Here is a 17,904-nt window from a genome sequence, read left to right as displayed (position 1 = left end):
ATATTAATTTTTTACATTTCATTTCATTTCATTTAATTCAACAATTGTTTAAAAATTATGTTATTGTATGTATATATGTTATAGTTTTCACTTTCATTTTAAATGGATCTCTTGAATCATTTAGAAATCTCTCAATTCTAGTAACCAAAATATTGTTAGAAAAATTATTATAATTTATAATATAGATTATATCAATTTTACAAATTTTTTTGATGTTTTTCCCCAGTTTGCCACACTAAGAGTCTTATGACATGCTTATCATAAGTTATATTAATCTGCAGCAAGAGGACTAGATCTAACATGTCTGGGCTTGATCATCCATGAAAAAATTCCTGAAAGTCTAATTTGGACTTGAAACCAGGTCTGAGAAGTACATATACTTAAGCACTTCAGCTATTCAGTAAATTGTATTTTCTGATTCTTCAAAACTAAATGATGGATAGATATTCTTGAATCAGTTGTATTTCCTTTTCAATATCTGTTTATAACATTACCATAAAGAATGATAGTTACAAAGAAATAGATTAATAAATTTTAACTTTTTATATTTTTTAAGGTTTTAAAATAATAGAAAACATTGCCTATAAAAAAAACTACATTTTAATTTTTGTCAGATTTGGTGAACAAATTTGCTAAAAAGATTGATGTAAAAAAATGTTTTATTTTACTTTCTAGTCAGTTGAAGTATAATTTACAGAATTCTTATATTAAAACAAATCGTTTTGTGAACTATATTTTATCTGAATGGTGATGATAATTAACTCTGAACTTTAAGTTCTTAATCATTGTTTTTATTAGAAAAAGAAAGTAACTTTTTAATTAATTAGAATCTAACATCTAAATTATTTAATGAAACGTAAATTCAGTTTTCAAAGAAATATTTATCCTTAAAATTGAGTTAGAAGACAGCAAAGGTCAGGAACATATTTAGAATACAAGATGTAATTTCTCAATTTATGTGTATCTCTCTCTTCAAACTAGTGTATGTAGGGGTGCAAGTTTCGACTAGAATTATATTATTTCTTCGTAATTTTATGCGGATAAGCTGCAATAGCCTACCCCGCAGAAAATTGCTAGAATGGATGTAAAAACCTCAGCACAATCCTCCTCACTGTGCACTCTGCATCTCCCAAACGGCAATTGAAAGCACTGATATACAGTTTAGACAGTAGCATATCAAATATTAAAACGATACTTCTATTTCACTTCATTGTATAAAATAAGTAAAATGAATAAATGGAATAATGAGAGGAAATCGCCTAACTTCTTATTTGGAAGATACAAATGCCATGTTAAATAAGATGTCAATTTATAATACAGTTAAATTCATCAGAATTGATGATATTGCAGACGCAAAATTCGTTCTACTTTTTCCACTTTCCCTCAAAGATTCGCTCTGTATGAACTAAGCTTAAAATTAAGACATTAAAATTATTTTTTATCTAATTTTTTTCAGTTGATTTCAACAATTATTATTATTTTATCAATCTTGTTTGATAAATGAAACAGAAATGAAGCGATAGGATATATATATTTGGCTCTTGGTACCAATTGGTTGAAATGAAAAATGTGCTTCCTTCTGCAGTTTTTGAAGTCTTAATCAACTCTTTTCTCCTTGTGGATACTAAGAGGGTCTCTTTTTAGCAAGCCCATAATGGAGGGTTAAGTGGCCGACATATCCGTACAGCCCACACAGAAATATTCCTGTGTGTTTTTTTTTCTTTTTTTTCCCCCCTGTCCGGTTTCGATCCCTTGTCCCCAGATTGGTAAGTTGACACATTAACTTCTTTGGCCATCAGGCTATCGAAGATTTATTTTACTGTTGTCTTTAACTCTAAAGTTATATGCATAAAATTTTCATTATTATTTGATATCACTTTAATTAGCATAAAATGAATTTATATAGGCTACTAAAGTTTTAAAAATGAAGAAAATAAAGTAGAATTGTAATAATGTTATTTTTAGTTTTGGTATCTTTAACAGCATGACAGAAAGTAATCCTTTTGTGTGTAAACAAACCAAGATATTTCACAGTCGAGCTGGGGCTGTCATTCTAAATGATTGTAATCATTTTTAATGGTCAAAATTCACTTTATAAATACGGAAAAAAACAATGAACTTATAATTTATTAAGATGACAATTCTCGTGTCACTTGTCTTAACTGTCTACATTTTCTGAAATAATGCCCTTAAATAAAGCTGGCAGTGGTGCCCAAACTATAGCCTTCGAGGCAAATCCAGCTTGAACGTATTTGACACACCACTTATAAATGATGGAAGGAGGCCTACTTTTCGTTTAGCTTATATGGAATATTTGTGGTGTGCCTACCTAGGACTAATGACCAATTTGGCCTGTCGAAAAGTTTAGACCCACCATCGATATACCTATATAAAGTTGCTGCATTTTAAGCATAGAATCCAAAAGTGTTGACATTTTGATAGGATTCCATTTGAAATTTTGGCAGGGGGCAACTGATTATAGGACAGTTCTGCCAAATACCAGGACTGGTCCCAAAGTGAGCTGTTACTGTAAAAATTGTATAGGCCTACGTAAAAGTGCTACTGAAATTTCCAAGTACAGTATTATTTGTTAGTTATATTCAAATGTAAATACTTATTTATTCAATTATTGTATAAATATTTTTCAGTTTTTATTTTACGCTCCTTTCATCCTTTTACTTTTTATATTAATAATTATATTTTTTAAAATATTAATAGTGATAACTCTGTTTTCGTCGATAATCCGTCCGAAAACAATCGGCTAAATCCGAAACCGACGTAAACCGAGGCAATTATTTCCATGTGAATCAATGTAAATCCAATTAATTTGTTCTAGACACTCCAAAATACATACCAAAAACACATTTTATAGAGAATTAATATAGCGTTAAATACTAAAAGCAATAAGAAATTACCGGTAAAATAAAGACTAATTAGCATAAAGATAAAAGCATTAAGATTAAAGATAAGATAATTAGCATTAAGATGAAAGCAATGGAATTATTCGGCTAGACATGCGGGGTAATGTCTTCTCTTGTAGAAGCTAGTTGGACACGAGCTTCTGGCCTATATCGCCCCGTGGTGAAGTGTGACGTAATTGTCATGTAATAGTAGTAGGGTTAATGTTACCTATGGTGCCAAGATGGCAACTCGTCTTTGATTCCAGCAAATAGAAGAAGGGAAACAGTGGGGACGCACGTTCTAACCTAACCTAACCTATTCTAATAATTCTGTTGGTGATAATTATGGTAATTTATTAGAATACATTAGGTTAGGTTAGGTTAGAACGTTCGTCCCACTGTTTCCCTTCTTCTATTTGCTGGAATCAAAGAACGAGTTGCCATTTTGGAACCATAGGTAACATTAACCAGTAGTAGTATGCGTTTATGATGGTCGTATCGAGGGGAATAATGCCTTCCGGGAAATCCGTTTAAGGGTAACTGGCCCCTATTCAGGCGTTACAGACGTGGAGAAAATCGGAAAATTTCACGTGGCAAGCCCGCCCTGGCGAAGTGCGAACCCACGACCGAACTCCTAGTGTTCAGGGAACGGAACCGTTGGCTAATGGTGGGACGTGGCGGGGTAATGTTTACACAACGAGAAATAACGCCACACTGTGCCGGAAAACGCGTGGGTAGCTCTTTGTTTTCGCAAAATTAGCAGCGAGGTCACTTGAGCACACCGACGAAAACCGAGACAAAGTTTTCGCGAAAAAAATGGACGGAAAACCGAAACCGACGATAACCGAAGTCAACGAAAACCGAAGGTATTACTGTATCTGACAATAGTTAGTAAAGTGGCCCAGTGGGTAAAAAAGGGCAATTTCCTAGGGCCCCAAATCAATCTTTTATAAACGCATTACTGTAGTAAGAATATCTAAATTTTAATTTGGCGACATATTTGAGGACCCTAAATTGCCAGTGTGGCGCAGAATAACTTTCCAGAAGTTCAGGAAACTGGAGGATTTTCCCCAAAAAATTCCTCCGAAGAAAAATGTCTGAAGACAACACTACGTTAGGCCCCCTAGTTCAAATTTGCCCGGGCCCCATGAAGCTATAACACGCCACTGGATATTGTTAGACTCAAAATCATGCCCCAGTCCGCCACTGAATTTCGGATTTAACCCCCATCTAAGGGGAGTTCTTTAGTTAATTGGACTGCAATTTGAAAAAATTGTAGGCCTATAAAATTCCCACTGTCGTCCGTCTGTTTTTCCTTAATCTCAAGAACGGAGTTAGATAGGTGGAATCAGACACCAGATATGGAAACCTTAGGGGCAGGAGGCCCCGATTAACTATGTAAGAACTTCCGATGCGAACCGGAAGTCACGTTATTTCAATTCAAAAGTTTTTCCCGAAAGATATTAGATGACCGGCACCACTCTTGTTAAAGGAAAAGTGTGATGTACAGGGGCAAGCCACCACTAATTTGAGGTGGAGAGCGCATATTTAAATTAAAATTAATTTAAAAATATGATTAAAAACTGCAGCTCGGCATTGTGACGATGTCACAATAAATAACTGCTCGTTTAACAGTGTATTTCCCAACTTGAGCGTTGACGAAAACATTGTTTAATCACCGATTGAATAAGGGGATGTTGAGTAATAACATGTTATTTGGAAAATGTGGGCTCTGAATCAGATAATGAAAGCATTGATAGATGAAAGCTTATAGGCCTAAATGTACTATTATATTGTTGTTTTAATTTCTTAATTTAAATTTTATTTAAATTAAAAAATTAATTATATTTACCTTTTTTTAAATTATTTTATATAATTTATTTTATTATAGTTTTTTAGTATTTATGGTAAATTACTTTTATTACTTTATAATTAAATCCATATCAAACATAACTTTGATATACATTTGATTTTATTTACTTTTTTCATTATAATGTATGATTTACTAACATAATTAAGGCTTCTCATATTTTTTATCTATGATTTTTAAGATAATTGCATTATTAAATATACAAAGCATTCTAAATCGTAATGCACAAGTAAAGAATTTCTTTTAATATAACAATAACTCCCTTTTTTAGAAATTTCTTACATTTAAAATGGAGTATTATTAACGATAATTAAAATGTATTTAAATCAGTTATTGTTTACAGTGAATATCTAATATGTTAGATTAAATTTTTTTGATAATTGTTTGCTTAATTTGAAGAGATTTTTAAATAATATTTAAAGATATTCTACTAATATTTCAGATAAAAACAATATTAAAGCTAAATAAAAAAGCAGAAATCCAAAGCCTATGTGAAATATCAGATACTTTTTTATGCAATGTTTATCTGCCAGCAAAGATACGACTGGGAGGATGGATTTAATATTTTTCAATCATAAATTAGAATATTTTAAATCTAGAAAAATAGTCATATGTCATAATAATAAATTTTAAAACAGTAATCCATTTCTTTATTCATATATTAATGTAAATTCTATAATATTCCTATCTGTTAATATTTATATTTATTTCAATTAGCAATCTGTTAAAAAAGGTAATAAAAAAAATTGTAAAGTTGAAATGAATGTTATATTTTTTTCTTTATATAAAATAGCATTTTTTCTTGTTTAAAATTTAATGGTTAAATAAAATTTTAATTGAAAATTCAAGTTTACATTATTTAAATTTGTTTTCAAGCATATAAAAACAGCTTTTTTTTTAGTTTAAGAAACAAGAAGTCAACTTATTAAATTTGATTAAATAGAAGAAAAATAAGCAAAACAGAAAGATACCTGCTTTTGGATATAAATTCAATCCATTATAAATATTTCAAATTTAATTTTTATTCACAAATTTGAAAAATTCTCTTCGTGATTTTTTATACTCTTTTTTTTACATTGAAATGTCTACATTCGTTTTGTATTTTCACAATTTTCAAATTCACTAGTCTACTATATAATCATGCATTCTTCAAATAGTATACATTTTATATATTGACTAAATTTATTTTGTAACTTTTTTAAATTTTAAGGAAAAAAAATTGACAGATATAATAAATCACAAAGTAATTTTCACCCTCAACAGGCATTGTTGTTTTCGGATGAAGCCCCTTTATCATACGTCAATATTCCTACAAAGTATTTTTTTGTTCAACAGATAATATAAATATTATACACTGAATAAATGAATACGGATTAGTGACTAGAATTTCGGGATAATAGATAACCGTGTAACAACAGATACAAATTTTGAAGGAAAAAATAAGCTGAAAGTTTGAGAGTTTAGTTTCTTTTTTCAGTCTGTCAATGTAACAGTTACTGTTTAAATTGTTTTATTGTAAAAGTATATTTTATTCAGGATATAATTTACACAACTTTAAGAGAAATGCTTACTTTTATTGACATAAGAAAATGATGAATCGATTTCATAACTTCCATATTCTTTTATTTTTTCTATCTGAGAAATATTTTAATAGACAATTTTGATGAACGATATAGACTATACTATCTTTATATCTATAAAAGTTTTCTCCTGTATATAATTAGATACTTATTTTCTCTACCGATAATAAAATTAGTCGTAAATTGCCTCAGTATCTGTTTCTGTAACTCATTTTATTTTTCGTTAACTGTATAATGGTATGTAATTATCAAGGCGATGCTTTTAATATGAAACTAATTGTTTATCAAGAAAAGAGTTTCTTTTCTATTGCGCACAAATGCGAATGTAATCAAAATAGATTGTGAGATAATAAATGAATTCTTTATTCATTTCTTTTTAGGTCGTTCTTATCTGATAGAAGATGCTTAAAGGTAATGCCGTGTATATGAATATATACATTAAAATTTTATTAAGTTTTTATTACTATATATATAAATCTAGTGATTAGAATTATAAAATAGTTTAATTATTCGTTGCGATGTAATTTCTTTGTTCTACATTTATAATGTAGATTTTTAAAAAAATTAAATGTATTATTAATTTTTAAGGAACGTTTTTAAATATAAAATTTTACAATATGGAAATGATTGAATTGATTCCAGATATTTCAGATATTGTGAAATATTTGGAATATATTGAAAATATTCCAAAAAATTTGTGAAATTCCATCGTCGGCTTATCATATAAATAGGTTTATTCTTATTTAGCTTATTACATATGCATATATAAAAATATATATCAATTAGTTTTAATTATCGAAAAGATAATTAGCTATAACGCGAATTATTTTAACATTCATCTTGATAAGCCTAGAGTTTATAAACATATTTTATATCTTACAAATAAAAAAAAATTATTGTTAAATCCAAATTTTCACAGCCCCATTTTGATTTCGAATAAAAACTTCTACTGAAAAAATTGATTTGAAGATAGCCTAAAGAATTCTATATCAATTATCTTTGGAATAGTCCTATTGTTCGTCTTCGTATTTTTTTTTTCTTCTTTCTTTCTTTTCGTAGAAGTATCCGGATCGTGCTTCGATTCTTCTTTTTGATCAGACTATTGACTTGCTCTCCGTATGTCTGTAAAGACATAATTATAACAAGTTTTTCCCTTTGTAATTACAATGAAAGTTTATATGTATCTATAATTCGTTCTTAGACGAATAGCTTTAGCCAACGTTATTTAAATTCATTAATATAATTTTAGTCTAACGCTTTTAAATTTCTAGAAATTAATAGTTCATTGCCTTACGTTAGAGTACATTACGTACTTTTAAGATTCCTATTATCGATAATTAAATGGTGTTAAGTATGTTTATATTTTATTTAAGTACTATAACGCGAATCATTTCAATATATATATACCAAATATTTAAATAAGTTGATTTTTATAATATAAAAATAATTTGGAACTAGCTTTTCGCGTATTACACAAAGTATTTGATATTTTTCAAGTATTTTGGCTCTAGGTTTTTTTTATTACGAAAAAAAAGTTTAGCGATGATAATTCAAAGCGGCCCGTCGGATTTTGGAACAAAGTAGGTATTTTCTTCGGAAGAGTTGTTTAGGTTATAGACTATTTATTATCGAATGACCACTCAGTCAATCATGGGAAACTTTCCAGACGAACTCTCCCTAAGGATAAAGAAAAAAATAAGATACTTATAGGTCCCCCTAAAGACCCTCAGGACCGGATCGAATAATGAGAATGCAATGCCTGTCGGGAAAACAGCAACAGTTTACTGGCTTCCGTCGCCGTGACAACGCTAACCGAATCGTCGACTCGGCCCGCTCGTCTTCCTATTGGACGAGGCCGGGATACATAATCGACCACTGGCAAGGGTCACGTGACGAGGCCGGCAATCGAGTGGTGCGGCGCGCACGAGAGCGGGTGCGGGCCCCGACCATGCCACCGATGGCCACGAGTCTAACAGCCACGGGTGTCGTCTGGTCCTCCCTATCGTTGGCCTCAGCTATACTCAACTGCGCAGGATTTTATTTACCTTTATGGATTCGGGGGCAGTTACCGGACGGGACCGAAGTTACTTTCGGGTCGTTTCGAAGATGCAACTACCCACGTTTCTCCGAAACCGGAAAGTTAGATATGGTGCACGAGTGCGGTAGATACACCACTTTTGCCGATATACCCAGCTTATCGTGGCAGATTAGCACGATCACCGTCGGTTTAGGGGCTTCGGTGTCGCTTCTCGTCACCTTTACTTCCTTGGCCGCTTGTTGTGTTTCTGACGTCATCACCAAATACACGGCTCGGGTTCTAGGAGTCGTTCAGCTGATGGCCGGTGAGTTCGACTGTTGTTATACAAATTTAGGTTACGTACTACCCCGCGAAACTTTTCGTGTTTAACGCTAGCGAGCTTCGCGTGCTACTTCCATTTTCTTTGTGGAATTTAAAGTTATTAGTCGGATGGGGTTTAAAAAGAGAAGGAAACAAAGCGACGAAACTCACTCCTTGAAGAAAAATTTGCCAACATCGCTTTCATATTAAAAAACGAAAAAGAAATAAGTGTCAAAGTGCCGGAGAAGCTAACGTTGGGCAGAAAAATTTAATTGAAATCTCGACGAAAAAATCGGGACTCTCTTTCATTTGGTAGACATTCCTTGTCAAGCGTGGGAGCGCGCCGCTCGGCTCGAGTTGTCAGTTCAACAAAGAAATCTTACTAAATCGGTCGGACCCTTAGAAGTTTTTAAATTATTTTTTTGACAGCTCAATATTCTTTAAATGGAATAAGGAAAGATCGAATCGCTCGTTGTCTGACGGCTTTACCAAAATAGAAATCGTTATTAACAAATTCCGTCGGCAGTTTTAGATATTTGCCTAACCACAAAACCCGACCGGTTTACTTGTAGTGGGACGCAATCATTCACCAGGGTCGAGAATTTCTTTGACTTACTCCGATGCGTCACTCCCGAAAAATATCTCCCCCCTTCCATTTTCTCCTTAAAATATGTATCGGGTATTTTTAGCCCACTTTTAACGCTCGTCAAACGCCGAACCTTTCAAGGACGAATCTATTTTCCGGAAGTTCTTTATAAAACTCGAGAAACGAATTGGTGCGTACACCCGATCGAATGTTTACAAAACTTATTTCATTGTTCGATTGTTGTTTAAACGATGGAATGTGTGACGCGTTAAACTCGCTCCCGGCCGAACAAAAACTAATTATACTTATTTATTCTATAGAAACGGATTCGATTTTGAACGGAATGCTTTGTTCGGTCTTGAAAAAGTTAAGATGAAAAAACTTTTTGATTCGACGGCCTAGAAAAAGTTATCAGGAAAATTATACGACCTCTAAAAGTTGTATTCTCTTAACTAATGTTTAATTATTATTTTTACTACTAAATGTTTATTGTTCAATTTTCTCCGGGATGATCTTTGAGTCAGAGTTTTATATTTATTATTTTGGTTACCCGAAAGTTATCGTTTCGAATTTATAAAATAAACCCTTTTTCCCATTTAAAGAAATAAATTCTGCGATGTTTATTGATTTAAAACTCGCGAATATAAATTTGTTTCTTTTTTATCCGCTAAGAAAAGATAAATATCCTGTTTTAATATCGAATAAATGAGGTAGTAACTGCATTTCTCGTCACTGCGCAGGTAATCCAGATAAAACCAAGAAGACTTCGGCAAGAATACTTTTTCTTATGTTGGAAATTTCGAAAGAAATTCTTTCCTTCGTAGTATTAAATCGAAGAAGTTTGTATACAATTATTTTAAAATTTGGAAGTTGTATGGTAAACTTTGGAATTCATTAGATTGTAATTGGAGTGTCTCGAGTGTAAATTAATCTTTTGTTTCGAAATCTTCGCTATCTTTCCTAATGACGTTCCAGACGAGAATTTTTCTGGAGGGAAAAAAGAAATATTTTTTATTTTTTTTTTAAATCTCTCGTACGAAGATAACAAATTATTACAAGGGAAAGGATCTTTCCTTATCTAGAAACGTTATACATTTTTATCAGATTTCCGCGGTTTAAAATTTTTATGTATTCGAAACAAAAATTTGAAATCTTTTTAATATTTCAATCGATTTTAATCGAATTAAAGCCCACCATTCTTCGTTATCCGATCTCGGTTCAATGAAGAGTGACATTTAAAACATAAAACGTTACTAATTGTGTTAGGGCACTTTTAAAAGTAATTAAATCGAATTTATCTACACACCAGACCTCGAGTATCTCGTCTCCACTTCGCTAACGACTATCTTCTGAATTAGTTATTTCCAAATTATTTTTCCTTATTTTTTTATCGAGTACAAAATTTTGCATGTTGTAAATAAATACAAATCTTTCGAAGTGTATAGCGTGTTGGCTTTTACCAAAAATACAAACGGATATCGCATTATCTTTCGTAATCGGATATCCTTCGGAATCCTCTCGTAGTGGAGTATAAACAATACAGTGCAAAGGCTAACTAGTCCCTTCGATAAAAGGGGGGGGACGTTCTAACGCTCGAAAGTCGACGGAACACGATTCTCGAATGTTATTTAGTAAGCATTTGCGAACGTCGACGACTTGGAACAATGCCAAGGTCGATCGCGTCACGTCGCGCTACAGGTGGGTAAAAGTCACACCTGTATCGACACCACTTCTGGTTTTGATTTATCATACCGACCAACCCCGAATCGGGAAGTAGAGGCACGCTCGAGTTCACTAACCTCATGAAAAAAGCAGGATGGCGAGCAGATGGTCCCGGTGACTAATCGTAATTTGCCGCCATTATCCGACTGCTGGTTCCTTCAGTCGGTGCGTTAAATTTCCGATATCAGATAAGTGGTGGGTCCGAAGAGCGAGAGGATATTTCGGGATATCTAGCGATAGATTTCTCGCTACAAGTTACATTACAAGATACACTTCTCGCTACAAGTTACGCCGCGGGACTAATTCTCTCTTCTCTTTTCTCCCCACTCGAAATTAATCATTGTTCTCGGCTCGAAAATTTTTGTTTAACGATTCGTGACCGCATCGAATGCCGGCATAAATGGTTCTTAATAAGTAGACAAATTGCCTCTGGGAAATTTTATTATTTTCTTAATTGCACCCGGCTTCCGTTCCGAGATTTATCTTGATTAATTTCGCTTTGTTTTCGCCTTCTGAACGTCTATATTTCTCTCTTTACCGATTGTAATACTTTTTTAAAAACTCTTTTCCGCCCTGTGGGCACTAAGAGTCTTTTCACTAAGCCCATTATGGGTTCGGCTAGCCCGCAGGCCGGGTGCCGAGGGACAGGACCCAGGAATTTTTCGGGGATGATGCGTCTCTCCCCATTGTGGACCTGGCCGAACCCATAACGGGCTTGCTAAAAAAGACCCTCTTAATACCAAAGACTGGAAAGCGTTTTTAAAATAGTCCTTTTTTTACGATGTTTACCAATGACTTTGACTTACAGACTGAATAGAACAATGTATCGAGTATTAAAACTGATAAACAGGATTTTTAAACAGAGTTACGTATGTATTGCATTAAACAAACTGCATTGCCGGTTTGTTTAGTGGTTAAAACATTGTAGGGTCTCGCTAGTTAGTTTGTTGAACCGAAACATTAAGATTCACTCGATTCTTTTACGGTGATTCACGACGCATAAGGAAAACATTATATTTGAAATTATAAAAGATGTTCGTAGAAAAACCAGATCGACTCGTACATTGCAGCGGATATTGTAGCGTACACGTAAATAAATATGTACTGTACGTACAACATACAGGCGGGCTTTTATATATATATAAAACTTTCAATTAGCAAAAGTTTTATTTTCTTCTATAAATTGTTTATACAGTAAAATAGTTTATTACGAGCCATCGCCGCACGAAATCAATTATGTATTTTACTTAATTGAGCCGTCATTTTGAAGGTTCTATTATTAAAAATCGCATTAAATTGAAAAAGTATATTACGAAAAATATTTAAGCGTGTATAATTTTTTGCGTTGTTATAAGGTTTTGTGTTATTTTTAGCTTTTTTTTTTTTAAAGTTATTCCGCTTTAAACACGCTGACGTCAATCCACTATTACGGTAACGAGCCGGATCGTCGTGGATAGAATTATTATGTTTTTGTTATCTGACTTTACACGATGTTTAAACGGCAAGGGTATAAAATAATCCTTCAAAACGACTTTTCACATTATTGTGAAAATTTATTGAGATAATTTTATATAGAATTTGAAAATAGCATAGAAAGAAAACGTATACGCTATCTAATATTGCAGTATCGTCTTTTGAGAAAAAGTGATAATTTCGAAGAGATTTTTTTTTTATATGTTTAAATCTTTGTTTCCTAGAAAATTTACGAGACGTTTGTAACCGGATGGCGAACGAGGAGTGAGGTTTTATCTCCTGTAAACTAACTGAAAGACTATAAAAGCATTTTAGAGACGTTTCTGTCGGTGGCCTTCATTTATGTATCGAAATATGGAACGAAGCTCGCTGTTGTTCTTTAGTGTAGGGAGAGATTATCTTTATCTTGTTATCCGACTTTAAGAAGGACAAGTCGAATTTTCGTTATTTGGCTCCATTCTTTCTTTTCCCCTTTCTTAATGAATGCTCTTTTGTTCTTTTTCTACTTGTTTTTTCTCCTAAATGTCGTTACGTTTCTCAGAAAATTAACGCCAAATAACTGTAAAAATGTTATAACTTCGGAAAAATTATTTAATTTTATCCTTCTTAAAATTGAATTTACGATCTTTAAACATTTTAATTCTCGTCTTAAAGTCAAAGAAATTATATTTGATATCGATAATTAATAGTAGTCATTTTTAAATTCGCGAGTAATAATTTATACGTAAATGTTTCCTCCATTTTTTCGGACTAAAGAAATCGAATTAAAATATGTCTGGGCTTGTCCTCATTACCCGGCCGTCCCATTGTGGGCCTGCCATAATGGGCTAGCTAAAAAGGCCCTCTTAGTGCCCACAGAGAGAGTTTAAAATTATATATATAACTTTTAATATAATAAATAATTTTTGAAATTTATAATCAAGTAAACTGTGTGATCACAATTAGCTATTTAATCAGTGTAACCGACACATCGTATAGTAATAACTAAGCTGTTAGACCGTCAGTTCTATGACAATTTCTAAGAAGTTAATTATAATTATACCGCCTAATCATCATCTGAGAATCGTAGTCTATGAAATTCGCGCTAGAAATCGAAGTAGTAGTCGTCTTCGTAATTCACGACCATAATGAACCTTTTCATTTTTTCTATATTAAAGTAAAAAATAATTCTAATTGGACCGCAGTTGAAGTAATTTCTGTTCACCCTCATGGAAATATTTCCTTATTAATTGCTTTAGCGTTTGTTGCTAAAAGTAAATAATAATATTATTATTATCTAAAGAGAGAGAGAAAAAATAAGAGAGATTTTCTCTCCAAATATCTCTATTTTTCTTGGAATTTTGATTCCAGATTCGAGAAATACTTCGATATTTTTTTTTCATTTATTTACCTTCATTCTTTTATTCATATTTTACAAATGCGCACCTTCGTCAGTTCATTAACTTTTATATTTATATTCATTATTACAAATTAGATTTAAAAAAGAAAATAGGACGAGGTCGACCGCGTCACATATTTTCGTGTAGGCAAATTTCCGAACGTGACCGAAAGAAGATACAAAAATACACGTCTGAGTAGCATACTTTATTTGGCCATATTTAGAAATTTTCGAGTAATACTCGAAAATAATGATTCGAAACTGAAAATTGATTTAAGTTCGTAGCCTTCTTTTAATTTTCGGGATGCTTTATCAATTCTAAGATTTTCTTTTAACATTCTGCATATAAACTACGGGTTATACATCCGAATTCCACGTTCAAGCGACGTATTATGATGATAAAATTTTTATAATTTCATCCTCATCATCCGCTTTTGAACGGCGTATTTTTATAATATAGTTTTTTGTAGGATTAGATAGCAACTCTTCGAGATTCTATTAAATTATCTTCTGAAAGTGACACGAACGTAAGAGTCTTAAATATATTTACTCTTCCGAATTTTAATCGCATCTAGATATTTTTTCTCATTTAAATTTTATTTTCCCATTAATACTAAATGACCGACCGTCCGATCGGCAACATTTAAGTGTTACGAATCGGATAGCATCTCCATGTTATTGCTCACTTAAAATAATTCTCTTCCATTAATCACGAATATTTTTTAAAAATTTAGACAGAAATCAATAACTAACGACAAAAGTATATAAAATTCTTCCGTTCGTCCACACATCGGATGCAAGTGTAAAATGGAATTAGTTTCTCGACCTACTTTAATATTGGCGTCGATGCCATTTGGATGCAAATGCGGTTTACTATGTCACGTGGAATATTTTTCCTTCTACCTGTTTCGTTCTAACAGATTTTTCCTTTTAAAATGTCTCCGGAGGAGAAGAATTTTGTCACTATAAATCAAAGAATCGGCCGACCGTCGCGAAGTAACGTAGCCTATTATACCGCGGTGTCTGGTTATACCGCATAAATCCCAAGTTATAAATGTCTTCCTCGAATATTAAGACGTTAATCTCTTAATCGCATCCCATACTCGTTAACTGGAGTGACGAATGAACAGACTGACGGGACGGCCCTAAAAGTCTCTCGTCTCTTTATATAGAGTGGAATGTTTAAACGTAGTTTTATTTTTAGTTCGGAGTCCGATCGTTACCGAAAAAGATATTGTTCCTAACTTTCTAATGTATCGAATTAAAGCTATAATAAATGCTAATAGATGGCGAACTAATTACATTTATCCTTTTCCTAAGTGTTCTGTTTCTCTTTGTGACATGCCCATTATCGCGCGATACAATCCAGAGCATCCTTTGATCTAGTGTTAGTGCAGGCTGCTCTTTCGAATTACGCCAGATCTTAACAAATGTCGCCCATTACCAAAGGACATTTCGAATCGAATCTTGTAATTATTTCTTTCCAAACGATTTTTGTAATTTTGTCTCGTCTTTAATGATCATAGAAATTAGTTTTTAATACAGGAAACGCTTGTAGATCCATCAGTTATTCATCCTTAAAACTGTCAATATAATTTCCGTTCATGTATACTTGTTTAGCTTTAATTATAATTAAACAGTTATAAAGTCGCGTGTGAAATTATGGCTTTTCATTAGAATTTAAATGTAAGAATGAAGAGTAATGTAATACAAAATAGACAAAAATTAATTTACATTATAATGAAAATTCATAAATTAGTGTAAACATTTTCATTACAAAAGAGGTGAAATTTTCCCGTCATATTTTCGTAAACATCATTTAATTCGTATACAATATAAACGTAACTTATTAAAATGACAAACAAGAAAAACTTTCATCGGACTTCGCAATTTTTCATCAATAAATAAAATTGGAAAGTTCTTAATTAATTACGGAATTATAAATTTCTTAATATAATAATTAGATTTATAATCCTTTAATTATAGTTATAGAGGATGAATTGTAATGGCTATTAAAAATGATTAACTATTAGCTTCGTTTTAATAGTAGAATGCAAAAACCTCGAGAGTAGATTTCAGATCTATTTCGAGATTTTGCGCATTTTATTGTTAAAAAAATGGCATTTTATTTTACTTCTTACTTATTTAACGACCGAGAAAATCGTCGAAGTTAACATTCCTAAATGTTAATTAGATAGAAAGATAACCGGAGACATTCTTCCTATCGAGATAGGAACTAACGTCAACGCTTAAATTACCCTCTCGGTGCCTAAGGATATAGCATTAATAAACTGCAAACATTCGCCTGTTACGTAAACATTTACAAAAAAGAAATAATAATAAAAAAGCTCTGGCAGATTTTAAGCCGGAGAGACCATTTAACGGTTTTGCTTTGCTCGCCAATCACCTCTTCTAAATTAATGGTTATTAACGTAACCACCTGAGAAATTCGAAGAAAACCGAACGGTTAATTTTAGCCAAAAATAAATTGATATAATTCATTAACGAAATGTTTATAGCCGGAAAAGAGATTTAGATTTTCTAAAGTCGTATTCGTACTCGCCATTGCCTTAATCGGCGATTCGGAGAGTTAAATGCCACGAAATTGTTATATTTTTAAAATCAATAAAACCTGGAATAATCTAAGAAATTCGCCTAACATTCCAAATAAATTAAATTCTATCAATATAATTTTGGGGATAATCGATTTAACTATTGGAAAAGTGCTTATTATTATTTTTTCCTTACTTCTCCCTGTGGACACTAAGAGGGCTTTTTTAAAAACCCCATTATGGATTCTGCCAGGCCCACAATGGAACGACCGGGTGTTGAAGGACTGGGCCCGACATATCCCGGCGGACCACCACCCAAAAATTCCTGGGGTTTTTTGATCTATCCGGGTCCTCCAGAGCGGATTGCCCCCAACCACTCGGCCAATTGGAAAAGGATTATAATCAATTCCACATGTTGTAAATTTCAAGTGATTTAAATGAAAGTATTTACAAATATCGTTATTTTATTAAAGTTTCATTAAGCCCTATAATTAAATAAATGACTCTAGTTTAGTTTTAAAGTTTGAAACAGTGTTGTAAAAATGTACAGGAATCTCATCAATGCAATTGTTCAAAATATATTTTGATAAACTATTCAAGAATATTAAGTGAATATATTATTTTAAATCAAATTTTATAGCAAATAAAAAAATAATAATAATAACTTTTAATATTTTATCTCTATTATTTGATGATGAGAGTAGAAAAATCTGAGCCTAGTCCTATCAAAATGGAAGGCTAATTAAATTTTGCCACTACTGTTGTGTTTAGTATTTAATAGACCCAAAAGATCAACAGAGTGGCCCAAAACTGAGCAATATTTTAAGAAGTACGGGCGAATTAAAACGGTGGGGAATGCGTAACGATATTTCCGATTTCTCTTATCTTTCAGATTTTTATCTGGGATTTAGAGAATGTCGATTTAAAAATAGAAGAGAATAACTGGAATATTTAACTTTTTTTTTTGTAGCTTTGTTGATGGGAGTCGGTTGCAGCATTTATCCGAACGGATGGAGCAGTCCCGAAGTCAAAGATGCCTGCGGAAATCAATCCGATGCTTATCGATTAGGTAATTACATAGATAAGGCGGATCGATGGACATTTCCATAATTTTAAATTTCCAAATGTATTTTCAGGTACGTGCGAAGTTAATTGGTCGATTTACTTGATGTCGACGGGAATCGCCTTCCTACTCTTCTGTTCGGTTCTATCGTTGAAAGCATCTCGCATTAAACCCAATTCATACAGGATATGACGTTCGGGTAGAAGAGCACCATCCCCGAGACAAAGGTGTGCCGTTAGTTTCTCTCTCTCCCGACAGATGGCATCTCCCGAAAGTCCACATTGTTTGACGCGGATCTTGTTGTATTGTACAGAATTTTATCGAAATTATTCTTTTTAAATTCAATAAAAAAAAATTATTGTTTTATTTACCACTCGGCGTTTAACGGATTCTTCCGAATGCTTCGCCACGGCCATCGAAATCCCGACGATTGCGACGTCGG

General features: G+C 32.6%; 2 protein-coding genes across 3 annotated transcripts in view; both read left to right on the top strand.

The window, feature by feature from the left end:
- Positions 1–5,420, top strand: part of LOC136989073 (meiotic recombination protein SPO11) — a 39,780-nt gene extending 34,360 nt beyond the window's left edge. The window contains exon 12 of one of the 2 annotated variants that reach the window (XM_067287165.1): positions 5,213–5,420. In XM_067287165.1, coding sequence (XP_067143266.1) covers positions 5,213–5,332 — 120 coding nt within the window. In that variant the 3' untranslated portion in view covers positions 5,333–5,420. The remainder of the gene's footprint in view (positions 1–5,212) is intronic. The other variant, XM_067287164.1, reaches the window with a different exon arrangement.
- Positions 5,421–8,224: 2,804 nt separating this feature from the next.
- Positions 8,225–17,835, top strand: LOC136989091 (LHFPL tetraspan subfamily member 6 protein-like). Its single transcript, XM_067287191.1, has 3 exons — positions 8,225–8,692; positions 17,370–17,468; positions 17,536–17,835. The coding sequence occupies exons 1-3, from the start codon at positions 8,299–8,301 to the stop codon at positions 17,652–17,654; spliced, it is 612 nt and encodes a 203-aa protein (XP_067143292.1). The 5' UTR covers positions 8,225–8,298; the 3' UTR covers positions 17,655–17,835.
- Positions 17,836–17,904: the final 69 nt, after the last annotated feature.

The sequence above is a fragment of the Centruroides vittatus genome, unplaced genomic scaffold, assembly GCF_030686945.1.
Source record: "Centruroides vittatus isolate TY-2023 unplaced genomic scaffold, ASM3068694v2 scaffold_435, whole genome shotgun sequence".
Lineage (NCBI taxonomy): Eukaryota > Metazoa > Arthropoda > Arachnida > Scorpiones > Buthidae > Centruroides > Centruroides vittatus.
This window is presented reverse-complemented; position numbering and strand designations above follow the sequence as displayed.